Genomic DNA, 14,952 nt, shown 5'->3' with positions numbered 1-14,952 from the left:
GAAGCACGGTTCATGCTAAAGCATCATGGACTGGCAATTTATTTTTGAAACTAACTGAAAAGCCTCTGGTGTTACCCAAGAACTTCTCTTTGAAGACATCAGAAGTTGGCGGGGAGTAGGTGGGTGGGGAGAAGGAGCCCTCTAGTTTCAGATGTGGCAAGCTCCGTGAAACTACACTGAAGAGTAAGACGTGATGACAAACGCCGCTTCGCTCACACCTCCCTCCGAGTGTATCACAGCGAGGAGACCAGGGCACCAGCTCTCAGGATTCTTCCTGCTGGGAAGTTTCCCTCAGAAGTATTCCTTTTCAGTGTAAAAGGCAAGAACAGACAAGACACTTCTAATCAGGATTAAATACAAGATGCATCAGAGATGGACTGTGGAGAAATTCTGAAGAAGCAAGAGGTGTGATCAATGTTTCTGTGATGGTGAGAAGGCTAGAGGGACAATGTTTTTGTTCCTACACAGCTAAACTGAGGGAGGGGAGAGGAAACACAGCTTGTTTTTGTTTTTTTTATTAACTGGATTGTAAGCTGATTTTCAATGCTGTGTTAGTTTCAACTGAATCACTGTGCTATACGCTAGAAACTAACGCAACACTGTCTACAAACATGCCTTCTTCCACAAATTCTTTGCCCTTATGGGTTATCACCAAATGCTGAGCACAGTCCCCTGCGCTTTGCCAAACGCGTGCTGGGTCTCAGCAGCACGGACCGAAAGCATGCGAACCTCGGGCCCCTGATCACGCACTGCCCGTGCGTGCTGCTCCCAAGCCCTGGGTCATGTATGACCGAGTCCCCAACGCATGAAGCCCAGGGGAGACCGTCACAGCACAGGGTGACCGCCAAGAGACCACCCGCGGTGGGAAGGCCTCCCTGATCCCCGAAGTAAGGGAGCCTGGGGCGCTCTGACAGAAGGCAGAGTGAGCAGGGGTCCTGGCTGCAGAGAGGTGGAGCCCCGAGTCGGCCAGGAGCCACACCACGGTGAGACCCAAACCTGCACATACAGGCAGAGGCCAGGCCACAGAGGGCCTGTGATGCCAGGAGCTCTGCCTGGGGAGGAATAAATCAAAAGATCATTCTGGGGGCAGCGATCTAAAGGGAAAATAGACCATGTGCCAGCTTCAAAGTTGTGAAAATCGGTGACTCTTATTGGTGTGATGTGCTGTCAAAGCCAAGTCTGTTTTTCTGTTATATTCAGCTATGCTTATTTTTGTACCTCCAAGAGGTAAGGGTGTCGTTCTATTTGAGTATTTTTGAACATTCAGACAATTTCCTTGTTCACCTATGCAGCTTAGATCACAAGAGCACAATGTAATCAATCATGGTGATGTAAGTGGATGGTAGTTACTATGAAAATGACCTTCAGCTATGGAACTGGGACAGCTTCTTCCCCTGCAGTTACAAGCCCCTGCCTGGAATTTCACTGATGCAATAGTTCCCAACACTGGTCTATGAAAGAGTTTTCACCAGTTTGCGGTTAAAGGTAGAGGCAATGGACAGTGTGGTGAGATGTAAAACAAACTCTGTTCCATGTAATTACATGTCTGTTCTTTGAAATTATGTCCCACTTCCTTTTGGGAATTAAGATTCCTTTTACTTTATGAAACAACAGCAACAGTTTTTTTTTTTTTTTTTGTAAACATCCTTTTATGGCAAAACAACTGGCAACGCCAGATCTGTGCAGTGACTTTTTTGAAATGTGAAATTGTCTTAGAAGCCTGGGAGGCCCAGCGGTCACCTGACAGCGAGTCTGGGGAGAGGACTGGCAATCTGGGCTGACCACGGCTGGTACTGACCTGCCAAAGGGTCAGAGCTGACGGCAGGGTACGTGACAGTCAGAAAACACGGGCCCGGTGTGTGACTTAATCACTTATTTCCTGTTAGTTGCATCTTTGAGGTTAAGTATCTTAATAAGGATTATTAAACTCCTTTTCATGGCCTCTGTGTCACTCACATTTAAACACTATTTAACTTAAATGTGACTTAGTAAGCTCCTAAAAATGGACCTACTTTCCTGCTCCCGACGTCATCTTACTTTGGAGAGAGTTCCTCGTAACCTATGACCTGTTTGCACCGGGGAAACAACTTAACCAGTCTGGGGCCCTGGCCTGAAAGCAGCCCTCCGCACAAGAGCGGTGCCAGAGCCTTTCAGCGAGGACTTACTACACAGTCAGTCAGGACAGCGGAGCCGGGTATGCTGCCGTCCACGGGGTCGCAGAGCTGGGCACCACTGAGCGACTGAACAACAAACTCGGGAAGGAGGCCAAAGACCTATGTTTGCTTCTTGGCTTACAACTCACTAGCTACGTGAGCTCGGGTCAAAGCTTTCTCAACCGCAAAATGAAGCTGAGACGGTATCTCCCTGAACAAAGTGGCTGTGTTTGGGGTTTGGTGAATATTCCACAAGGGTGATATGGCTATTATCGTGAATACAGGATATTCGCAAAACACTGGCTTTTGCACAAGAATCACATCAGACCTGAAAAAGTCCTTTTTGATCATCTGGCCCACTCTTGGCACTTTACAGATGGGGATGGGAAGAAACGAGTCCTAGGGTGGACAGAAGTCCAACCGGGGGCAGAGCCTAGACTTGGTCTCTGGGTGGAGCCCAGGTTTCTCTCTAACACATTAGTTTTTCCTGCCTGGAAGCATCTGATTCGTACTTTTCAAGTTTCTTGGTTTCTCAGGAAGAAAAATAGAGGATTTTCCAAGTTTTTATGCTAATCTCGAGAATGCAACAAAACTAAGTGGATGTTGAGGGGCATGGTTGACAGGATCTGATAAAAGCGATAAAAGGGACACAAAAGCATCACCAGTAAAACAAAGTAGATACACTTTCTGTTATTTTAAATCAGTAGTTTTATTACAATATGCACTGACACACAATTAGAGAAGGAATGTCCTGACATTTTCTGAGCATTTCACGGAAAGCAAATGTAACCAGCCAGGCAGTCGAGTCTTCCACATCTTTTCCAAACACAAAGCAAAATCTTTTATCTGTGATAACAAAGGAAAGTAAAGTTTTCTTATTCTTGTCTACAAAACGTCAGTGTCAGAAAACAGTTATTAGGAAGTGGGCTGAGACAGGAAGTATTTCCTTCATGACATCCCAAATCGTGCCTCCAGACTTCCACCCCGATGATTTTCTGGATGATTTTTTATGACACTATGGATGGTAATGTGTTCAGGGGCTAAATGGGATCTACTTACTATATATCACTTCAACTGAAAGGGAAAGATAAATTAAGAAAATAAAGTCCTGGAAAATGCACAAAGGCAAAGAGAAAATATCTGGGTATACTGAAGATGAGATGCTCTTTCCACGTAGCTCATTTAAAAGGTTACAATTACCATAAACATTTTAACTCTATTAAAGATCGCTGACAAAGGCTTGCTCTCTCATCAACAAAAGACTTCTGCCTTTACATGGGCTTGGAAGAAAGTGTCACACCTTGTGAAGAGAGCCACTAATCCTGGTGAAGCAGCTGTCAGACCATCCGGAGTTGCACAGGCTTTTCAGATCCATTTTGTACAAGACAACATGAAACCTTGACCAATTTCTACCTTTCAATAGTTGCAGTAGCAATCAGATGTTTTTATCCCTGTAGCACTCAAATACACAAAAGTACTCTAGGAAAGAAACACTAAAATGACATTTTGAACAAATTCACATTACATAACTTGGGAACAATAAAGCGAGAAGGCCAAGCATGACTCTAGCATTTCATACAGAAAACCACCGCAGGAGAAAACTTTGTTTAAGAACATTAAAACTCGAATGAGTAGAAATACACTTTTGGTTAATCTGTGCTGTTTCATATAGGAATCCTATCAGCTATTCAATCTACTAGGTGACTCGTTTGGATTTTCGTGTCTCACTATCTTAGTAGAAGAATATACACTGCTGCCTATACTCACATATATATATATGCATTTACATATATATATATATGTATTTACATATATAAAATTCAGATCATGAACATTTGTTTTAAATACACATACTTAAAACCTGTACCCTAAAAATAAATACATTGGCCTCTAGTAAGCTAATTCTCAAGAGTTCCTTGACAAACCAATCAGAACACAGTTTCTCAACAATGGCATGTGACAAATTAGCCACTCTTTAAATCCATTATCTATCAGTAAATGTGTTAAAATTCAGATGTACAACCGAAATAGCATTCCCAGAATAGAAGATGAGAGAAAATTCTGGCTTTGAAAATGAATGTCTTGGCTTCCTTCGCGTTTAGCTCCTGCAGATGTCTAGTCTCTGCCTCTGCATTTATCCGGCAGTGGGAGAGTGCTTTCCAGTGACAGCCTTCTCTTCCACTGACGTTCCCTTCTGATCAAAGGAGTCAGCCGGTTTCCTGTGCGGCCTTGTGTAAAAGAACTAACACAGCATTGTGTATGTATTTGATACCACTCCCATCATCACAGTGAGCTGCGTGTTTTAACGTAATTTACAGTGCGCCGATGCCACTGAGGTGAGGGAGAAGTGGCCCTGGCGTTGAAAAAAGTCTCCCAGAAGAACAGCACACACAGGACTGTGTGTATCTCTATGTTCTATGAAGTGACCCAAGACCACGGCCAGAGTGGACAGACTGGCTACCTGTCTGATACTGCAGTTCAAACAACAGAGACAGATGAAAAGACTCGATATATCCTTCAGAAAGGATGACATTCACAAAATGGAGCTTTACGTTTTTACTTTTACAGTTCCAAAACAATTTCTTAAAATGATATAAGCCAGACCAAGTTGTTTAATACAGTACAATATTTAACAACCTTGTCATTTGGTTTTGAATACAAGAATTTCAGAGATGTATGAAACCCATGATAAATAATAGCAAGAATGTTTAATGCCACTGCCTAAATGTTTTAAAAGGAAAACCTATCATAGTTGAAATACAACTTCTAAAAAAGACAATGTTCTATGCACTCACAGTTCCAGATTGCTAACTTTATAAATTAAAGCAAAAGTTATCCATATATAAACAAGGCCTCTTTTTCATTGATTTTGATCTCGTTTAAACCTTTAGATATTTCAGTCTTCAGATTCCACAAGGTAAGGCTGAGTTTACCAGGTATAAATAAAACGTTTAAGTCCACGATGTACTGTAGCAGTGAGGAAACAAAAACATCAAATATTTACAGACTGGCTACAATACTTCTCTTAAAAAAAAAAAAAGTCAAATGTGTATCAACATCAAGCCACACTCTTTTTCTTTTTTAAATTTCTCTGGTTGCAAAAAATGGGACAACAGCATTTTTTCTCACTCATTTTCCTCTCAGTCCTGAAGTCAGAGGCAGGTCTTTAGGTCAAAGGTCTTTTGGGAGGTGGTGGAGGCATGAGCTCTGTGTCTGGGTCCGGGTGATGCTTTCGCTTCTGTCCTTGAGAAGGTGCTGCACATCTGTCAATGAACTCGAAGAGCATCTCCTTGGTGACAGGGTTGGAGATACTGTTGCACACAGCTGTGGGAAAAGGGAGACACGTGTCTCATGTGAGGGCTCATGAAGGGAGCTGACTCGCCCCAGGGAGATGAGGATGGGAGAGGTTTCCATCCCAACAGGCTAGAACGTTCCGTCTTGCCGACGTGGGCGACTCGCTGCGAATTAAACTGTGCTCCTCTCTCCCCCACCCTGAAGCGAGGCACTGCTGGTAGCTATACTTCTCCTTTTTCGGCAGAGCCATGTGGCTTGTGGGATCTTAGTTCCCAGACCAGGGATCTATCCCATGCCCCCTGTGTTGGAAGCACTGGACCACCAGGGAAGTCCCTCTGGTGGTTACTCTTTACTATTAATTCTAGAACAAAATGTTTAAGTTTTGGGGTTTAAGCCTGTCTTCACCACAGTTCTCGATCCTTCCAAACAGTCTGCACTGCACATGGATCTCGCGCAGTGCATCGCACTACAGTCCACGATCACACGGTTTCTAAAGAAAACCCCCCCCTGCGTCCTTCAACCTGCTCTCTCAGAGAGCAGTGCACATGGCCACGTGTGAAACACAGCACAGGAGGCTGCGCTGTAGCTGGGAGAGCATGTTTTCCTTTATTTTAGTAACTTGTTTGAAGTGAGGCATTATAACAAAATGACTATTAAATAAAGCACCTTTTCTAATGTGATCAAAACTGTATTTACCTACTTGGTTTTAGGAAAAAAGACAAGGGCTTAATTACTCCTCTTTTTTGAAATTAACTCATCCTGTCTGAACACAAATAGTTCGAACAAGAATCTTTTGAATATACAAAAGTAACTTTTAAGCTGCAAAACTCAAACTGGCAATTTCTTTATTATCTCTTAAGCTTATCAAACCACCATCAGCACCTTGACTGACTGAGCACTCTAAAGTTCACGATCCCATTAACCTTTCATCTCGTTTTGCTTTTTTTCCCTCCCAATTCGAATTCACTGGAAGCTCAATTCAGAGTTGCCTGAAGAAGTAGTTTACCTTTTAAAAATAATTAATGCATGCTGCTCCTCATGAAACAACCTTACTACCCTGAATTCCCAAAGCAATCACACTGTGCCCAGAGCACATCCTGAAGATAGCATACCACATTTTACATTTTTTTTTAAGCTTTTCATTGACTTTGTTCTCCATTGTTTGTAAAGCTATTTTAGGAGCTGGAAATTACATTTCCCCCTGCTAATTCTGTCTTTTACCATCTGGCAAACGATGGTGTTTAGTGTTTTGAACAGATCTGCAATTACCGTGGGTTTTGTTGTGGTTGTTGTTCAACAAATTCATCTTGTCCACAGCTCACCTTCCTGCCCTTTAAACTGCTCCCCCGGGCGCCTGGCAGGAGCCCACAGGTTGAAGGAGGGGTAGAATCACAGGGCACAGACCTGCCACAAGCCCTCGTGAGTCTGGATGACCTTCTCCCCTCTGAGCTATGAAAGAGGTTAGTTCTAACACCTTGCCTCTTTTGGGGGGTTTCATGTACCATCCACTGGGAGGCTGTCATACTCACCCAAGGCAGTGTTGTAGGCATTGGGAAAACTTTTATCTGTTCTCTGTCTCATAAAGACCCAGCTGTTGTTCTCGAATTTGCATTCTATAATTTTGTTGTCATACTGTTTGAGCTCTTTTGTCACCTGTTTTAAAAGAGAATTGAGGAAAATGTTTTAAGTCATTTGACAGGCTTCTTGCCTCCCTTACGTGACAGACGCATGAGGGGATGCCAAAAACACCTCTGCGGCTCGTCCCACGGAGTTCTGTGTCATATGAAGCATCTACTCACGCCCAAGGATGCGGCACTCACTCCCCTGTACGCTAGGTGATTAATCTGACATCTTATAAACAGTAGTGAAAACAGCCGTCGATATACAGCAGTTAAAGGAAGCTATGCAAAAACCAGCCACTCCTGGGCCAGGTGCAAACCTGTCGGCCATGGGGACCGGCGCCTTCCATACTGTCTGCGTCCCTCTGGCTTTCAGAAACTGAGTATCCGCAAAGGTTTCAAAAACCTTCAGGAAGGTCCTGGCATCTAAGCGCCCACGTCAGGACCCAAGAAACCCCCGCCACCAGTTACGATAAGAAGTTACCCCCAGAGAGCAGACATTAGGGTCTGATTCAGGCAATGTGCATCCTAAATATTTTGCTTTTCAAGCAGTGATAATTAACCAAAAAGCTCATCTTTAGGCTGTTTATTTACCCTTTTCATCTCCAAAATGGTATGAATTTAGAGATGGAGCTGCTTTTGATATTATCTGGTGGGTGTTTTTGGCTACTTCACCTCAGATGATTGAATATGGATTACAACTTACTCTATCAAAGCTAACAAGTATCCATGGCAACTGTAGAAGCTTTTAAAAGATATTTCATCGGGCTGTGAGTATGGTTTTCATAAATAGGAATCTAAGCTTATCTTTGCAGTTTTCAAATCAAATGCCAGTCATAATAATATTTTAATTCTGTCCTCATCTTTTCCAGCTAACAACTTTTCCTCACAATATGGAAGATTGCAACCAGTTAACTTCATTAGCATTATTTGAAATGCTGTCCTTTTTCTACCCACGTATTCGCTATCACCTAGGAATATGAAGGGAAGCAAATTTTTAAAAGACGCTGTCAATTCACAGATTTCGCAGCGCATGCCTTCATAAAACCTTTCAAATTGTAGTCCTTTTCTCTCCCTGAGCATTACAGCTGATTGGACTAGCGTTTTCAACAAATCTGACAGGACCAACAAATCTCAGTGTGCTGGAACCAGACCTGCCCAAGAAAATGATGTCCTACAAAGTGAACTTGATCATTTACTTTCAAATATTCATGATTCTCATCTCAACTCCCCTCCCTCCCTCCGAGGGATCTGCCTTCTTTTATTTTTGATACAGGATCTGTATCCAACCCAGGCGACTTACTCAGGGACAGGAACCACTTACATTACACCAAAGGTAGGGTCTAACAGGCAGATTGCTAAACCTTTCAGATTCTTCATTTTCTAACTTCTTAAATGGGCAATGGCATTTCTAAGGCACTGGGACACTGGGGCAATAATAAACGGAAGTGTCCGACACATGGTACCCACCAGTAAAATTCTTAACTGAATATAAAGTCAGGAAATGAAACATTACTTGCAAACTTAAAAAAAAAACAAACTAAGCAAATTCACTAAAGAAACCAAGATAACATGAAAAGATATAATTTGAGAGCACTTGTCAGGAAAACTGTATCATATACACATTTACAAGGATCGCTTGTTACCAATGTGCAGTCTGCACTTTTACTCACTACTCATCACAGTACATCTTTACCAAATAGCTTATCATTCTTATGTTCCTGGTATCAGATTTGCTATAAATTATGTGTTGCTCAATCTGACTATAGTAGTTGGGCTATATTATTAAGTATCTGTTTGTATCTGGCCACATTAACACTCTGGGAAACAGGGCTTTCCAGAAAATGCAGGCACTTGCCACTATGCCAACCTAAATGTATTTCCGTGTTCAAAAACAGTACATTGTTTTTCATGCACCACACCAAAAATAATCCCCAAACAGACACACTGCACTCATTTGGTCAAGTAGTAAAATATATCTAACTGATAAACACCATGCATCCCATATGTGCACAAAGACAGTTTTCACTAATGGTCAGATCAGAAGAATGATTGGCATACAGGGAAAGAGTTTAATTTTACTATCTAAATTCTAATTTGTTACTATGACAATAATCATCCTCAGCCAATCACACATTATTATTTACTAAAACAGGATCTGGTTAGGCCTTTTATAATCAGCTCTGCTATCCTGTTTTGAGTTAATCAGAGGTTGCAAGTAATAAGAATAAAATATTTATAAATCAAGATTTCACATCTGTACTCATAATTACATTGGATTAATGAGATTTATTGGTTTTTTTGGGGGGGGGAAATACAGTGTATTTTATACTGAAGAAAATAATTTTTTTTCTTTCTTCTTGTCCATCTTATTGAGTACCACACTTTTGATACCACTTAAATCTACCAATAATTGGGTATTAAGAGATAGTCAGATGAAACCAGATCTAGTACCTCTGAAGATTTCAGATTAGCAGGTCAATGGAACAAAGGGCCCAAGACAGAAGAAGACAGAACCACAGCTGTTCTCTGTATTTTTTCTTTTTTTAAAGATGCAACATAGTTTAATCTAAAAAACATTATGCTGAGCAAAAAGAGCCTGATACAAAGGAATATATACTATGTGACTCCTTTATACAAATTTCAAGAACAGACAAAAGTAATCTAAACCGATATAAATAAGAATAATGGTTGCCTGGAGTACAGATTCAAGTCATAAGGGGATTGACAGCGTAATAGTAGCATGCAGGAAACTTTAAGTGTGTTGGAAAGGTTCTAGAGCATCATTAGGGTAGTTGTTATACAGATGAATATATTTTTTCAAAACTCATCAAATTGTTTAGCAAAATTTATGCATTGTATTGCATGTAAATTACACCTCTATTTTTTAACAGAATATTTTTTGTAACCTAAATGCTGGCCATGATACCAAGTCATAAAAGGCGAACCATTGGTGTTGGCTGAACCAACCTACACAGAGCAGGCAGATGAGTTTTGGGTGGAGCGCAAGCCTTTAAAATTTACTATCCCTGCTCTGTGAGAGCTGTTTTGTTATCAGGAGCTCATCTTTTCTAGAGAAACTACAAAGGGGAGAGGGATTTCTCTGAACTAATTTGCTCTAGAGACACTACAAAATAACAAATATCCTTAGATTGAGAAGATACCAGTAAGCTGGGTTTTAACTTTTAATTCTGAAATAATTTTAGATCTACAGAAAAGTTGTAAAGATTATATCAACAGTTCCAGGATTCCCATCACCCTGCTTCTTCTAATGTTCATGTTTTGTATATCACAGAACAGTTATCAACTGAGAGGTTAACAATGATACAACACAATCAGCTAAACTTGATTCAGACTTCATCAGTTTTTCCACTGTCTTTATCTGCTCCAGGAAACTGCACTGTGCTTAGCCTCTTCTGACCTGTGACAGCTTCTCAGAGCTCTCCTGACACATGTGAAGACTGCTCAGCTCAGTTCAGTCGCTCGGTCGTGTCCGACTCTTTGTGACCCCATGAACCGCAGCACGTGGGGGCTTCCTGCCCATCACCAACTCCCGCAGTCCACGCAGCACGCCAGGCCTCCCTGCCCATCACCAACTCCCGGAGTCCACGCAACAGTCCAGGCCTCCCTGTCCACCACCAACTCCCGGAGTCCACGCAGCACTCCAGGCCTCCCTGCCCATCACCAACTCCCGCAGTCCACGCGGCACGCCAGGCCTCCCTGCCCATCACCAACTCCCGCAGTCCACGCAACACTCCAGGCCTCTCTGTCCATCACCAACTCCCGCAGTCCACGCGGCACGCCAGGCCTCCCTGTCCACCACCAACTCCCGGAGTCCACGCAGCACTCCAGGCCTCCCTGCCCATCACCAACTCCCGCAGTCCACGCAACACTCCAGGCCTCCCTGCCCATCACCAACTCCCGCAGTCCACGCAACACTCCAGGCCTCCCTGTCCATCACCAACTCCCAGAGTCCACCCAAACCCATGTCCGTCGAGCCGGTGATGCCACCCAACCATCTCACCCTCTGTCGTCCCCTTCTCCTCCTGCCCTCAATCTTTCCCAGCATCAGGGTCTTTTCAAATGAGTCAGCTCTCTGCATCAGGTGGCCAAAGTATTGGAGTTTCAGTTTCAACATCAGTCCTTCCAATGAACACCCAGGGCTGATCTCCTTTAGGATGGACTGGTTGGATCTCCTTGCAGTCCAAGGGACTCTCAAGACTACTAGTCAGATATTTTGTAGAATGTTCCTCAGTTTTGGATTTTCTGATGTTTTCTCATGATCAGACTGAGGTTATAAATTTTGGGAAAGAATGCCAGAGAGACGACGTACCCTCCTCTTTACATAATATCTAGGCAATAGATAAGATCTTGGGTTTCCCAAGAGGTGCAGTACTAAAAAGTCTGCCCGCCAATGCAGGAGATGCAAGAGACGCAGGTTTGATCCCTGTGTTGGGAAGATCCCCTAGAGCAGGAAATAGCAACCCACTCTAGCATTCTTTGCCTGGAAAATTCCATGGATGGAGGAGTCTGGCGGGCTATAGTCCATGGGGTCACAATATGATTCCTTACTGGTGATGTAAACCCTGATCACTTGGTGAAGAAGGCACCAGCCAGGCTTCTTTACTATTAAGCTAGCATACTCTGTTAGTTATGAGGCACTATGTCTAGCCCTGATCAAAGATAAGGGAATTTAGCCACTTGCTTGAAGGAAGAGTATCTAAGAATTTGTGGACATTTATTAAAAGCATCACAGAAATCAATACATTTCCTGGGAGAGAGACTTTGAGGCTATACAAATATCCCTTTTCTTCTTAAAAGTTTCACTCATTAATTGTAGCATTCACCCATTAATCTTGCCTATGGTATTATAAGGTAATTTTCTACTTTCTCCATCCCTTATACATTTATTATCTGGATGTCTGCTGTAAAGAAGATCTGCTCTTCTCCCTCATTTATTTATTTGCTTATTTGTGTCAGTAAGAATCCATGGACATTTATTTTATTCTTTGGCTTATCATAAACTATTTTCACTTCCTTTTCTTGCTCAGATTGCTCTGGTTTCGGCTACTGGGAACTCTGCCAAGCTGGCTGCTGTGTCCTTTTAACTTGCTTCCACTTTTACTTACTTACATAGTTTTAGTGTTTAGTCCCTGGCAACACAAGATACCACTCCAGTCTTATCTTTTATTTTCTTTGCCTCAGCTCTAGAGTCAGCCATGAATCAGTCAGCTCTAAAGTCATCTTCTACCAGGATTTTATAAGAAAAAATCCACTCTTCAACAGTCCAGACTATGCTAAAAAAGTATTAACCCACACCACTTGCTTTGGTCAGAATTTAAAATGACTGAGAAAAAGAGGTGGGGGAAAGAGAGTGAGTGTGAGAGAGAAAAGGAGTAACAGTGAGACTCTAGTATGAATATGAACATATGTTTATACTTAGACATTGCTGCCTCATCTTTTGTGAACTTCTATCTGGAGCTAAACTAAGTTGACCACTGTTTCTTTTCTGCACTTAAAGTTCTACTCAAGCTCTAACTCTGTAGTGTGACAGAAGGTGAATTTTTAAAACATATTTCAAGGAGATGAACTCAAAGGTCTTACTCCCATGTATGCAACTTTGGTATCTAATACTTATGAATGAAGGCAGAGAAAATAAAGCAGCAAAGAAATCGAAATGGAATTATAAAAGTTCCTTGTGATGTCAGAAGAGGACAATCTGCTTGAATCTGAATCATCAGACAATCTTCCAGAACTGCTACTTTAGAGTAGGGCCTTCATATGTTGATTTTAGAAAGTGTATCCATCTATCAGGGGAAATAAAACTCTTAACAAGTTACCCTTTCTAAAAATACGCTACACTTAGCCACTTAAAAAAAAAAAAACACAGTTCCTCCATTAAAATCAGTTTGTGTTTATACTTTTATAAGGAAGAACTCCTGGGTAAATGACACACCTCACATTTGCTAAGTTAGAAACATAGTAACAGGAAGTCCCTCTCTCATCAAGAGCAAGGTCTTCAAGCCCTCCAATCTGGAGTTCAACTAATGAAAGTAGCCAATAAAAAGAAAGCAGCTAAAACTCAGTCTTATTCATCCCACAGCAGACAAGTCCAGGGCATGAAATCACCACTAAACTACAGACTACTACCTCTTCATAAAATTAGAGTTAGTTACAGTTACTATTCAAAACACAATAAATCATATAAAATAACTGGGCAGAAAAAACAGCATGTTAGTAGTGATTACTAGTAGATGCTGGAGTTAGTAATTACTTATTTTCTTCTCTGTGCTTGGCTGTATTGTTCAAACTTTCTGCATAATGCATGCTTAACTTTCATAATTTTGTCATGAAAAAATTCCTAAAATAAACTATGTTTCATAAAAGATGGTAAACATGAGATTGTTTTAATGTATAAAAAATGTCAATTAAAAAAAGAAGTAAATCAAATTATGTCACCCCCGCATCAGGGGCTTCCCATTACAGAGCACTCAATGACACAGCCCCAGTTTATCTTTCTGGCGCTCATAAATTATCTTAGAGCATCGCACAACTTTTCCTCTACCTTGTTTATCATTATCTGACTATTTGTTTAATATCTGTGCACCACAATGGCTAGTAATTACTGTATACTTACTAGGTGCAGAGTACCTTCTAAGTGCTTTACATGGATTCATTTATTTAACCCTCACAATAACTCTAGGAAGTATCCCCCCGTCTGTAAAGACAGGGAAGCAGAGGCAGAGAGGAGTTAAGTGATCTGATCAGAGGCTTGCAGTCAGTAAGAAGCAGAGAAACACTGCATCCCTATTAGGTTTCTATTCCAATCTCAAAGGTTTTCACTCCATCCCTGTTAGGTTTTCATCCCCGTCTCAAAGAAAGGCAATGCCGAAGAAAGTTCAAACTACTGCACAATTGCACTCATCTCACACAGTAGCAAAGTAATGCTCAAAATTCTCCAAATGAGGCTTCAACAGTATGTGAACTGAGAACTTTCAGATGTTCAAGCTGGATCCAGAAAAGGCAGAGGAACCAGAGATCAAATTACCAACATCCACTGGATCACAGAAAAAGCAAGAGAGTTCCAGAAAAACATCAATTTCTGCTTCATTGACTACACTAAAGCTCTTGACCGTGTGGATCACAACAAACTGTAAAATTCTTCAAGAGATGGGAATACCAGACCACCTGACCTGCCTCCTGAGAAATCTGTACGCAAGTCAAGAAGCAATAGTTAGAACCAGACATGGAACAATGGACTGGTTCCAAATTGGGAAAAGAGTATGTCAAGGCTGTATGTTGTCACCCTGCTTATTTATGTGAAATGCTGGACTGGATGAAGCACAAGCTGGAATCAAGATTGCAGGGAGAATTATCAACAAACTCAGATATGCAGATGACATCACCCTTATGGCAGAAAGCAAAGAGGAACTAAAGAGCCTCTTGATGAAAGTGAAAGAGGAGAGTGAAAAAGCTGGCTTAAAACTCAACATTCAAAAAACAAAGATCATGGCATCCTGTCCCATCACTTCATGGCAAATAGATGGGAAAACAGTGGAAACAGTGACAGACTTTATTTTCTTGGGCTCCAAAATCACTGCAGATGGTGATTGCAGCCATAAAATCAAAAGACGCTTGCTCCCTGGAAGAAAAGCTATGACCAACCTAGACAGCATATTAAAAAGCAGAGACATTACTTTGCCAACAAACGTCTGTATAGTCAAAGCTATGGTTTTTCCAGTAGTCATGTATGGATGTGAGAGTTGGACCATAAAGAAATCTGAGTGCCAAAGAAGTGATGCTATTGAACTGTGGTGCTGGAGAAGACTCTTGAGAGTCCCGTGGACTGCAAGGAGATCAAACCAGTCCATCCTAAAGGAAATCAG

General features: G+C 41.7%; 1 protein-coding gene across 3 annotated transcripts in view; it reads right to left on the bottom strand.

Annotated features, from left to right (window-relative positions):
* Window positions 1–2,837: 2,837 nt before the first annotated feature.
* RNGTT (RNA guanylyltransferase and 5'-phosphatase) overlaps window positions 2,838–14,952 on the bottom strand; it is a 223,042-nt gene continuing 210,927 nt past the window's right edge. For all 3 annotated transcript variants that reach the window (XM_070450141.1, XM_020877220.2, XM_070450140.1), the window contains 2 exons: window positions 6,977–7,100; window positions 2,838–5,477 (listed from right to left, as the gene is read on the bottom strand). In XM_070450141.1, the coding sequence (XP_070306242.1) occupies window positions 5,320–5,477; window positions 6,977–7,100 (282 nt within the window). In that variant the 3' untranslated portion in view covers window positions 2,838–5,319. The remainder of the gene's footprint in view (window positions 5,478–6,976; window positions 7,101–14,952) is intronic.

This window comes from Odocoileus virginianus, chromosome 19, assembly GCF_023699985.2.
Source record: "Odocoileus virginianus isolate 20LAN1187 ecotype Illinois chromosome 19, Ovbor_1.2, whole genome shotgun sequence".
Taxonomy (NCBI): domain Eukaryota; kingdom Metazoa; phylum Chordata; class Mammalia; order Artiodactyla; family Cervidae; genus Odocoileus; species Odocoileus virginianus.
The sequence above is the reverse complement of the archived record's forward strand: the minus strand, read 5'-3'. Positions and strand labels throughout refer to the sequence as shown.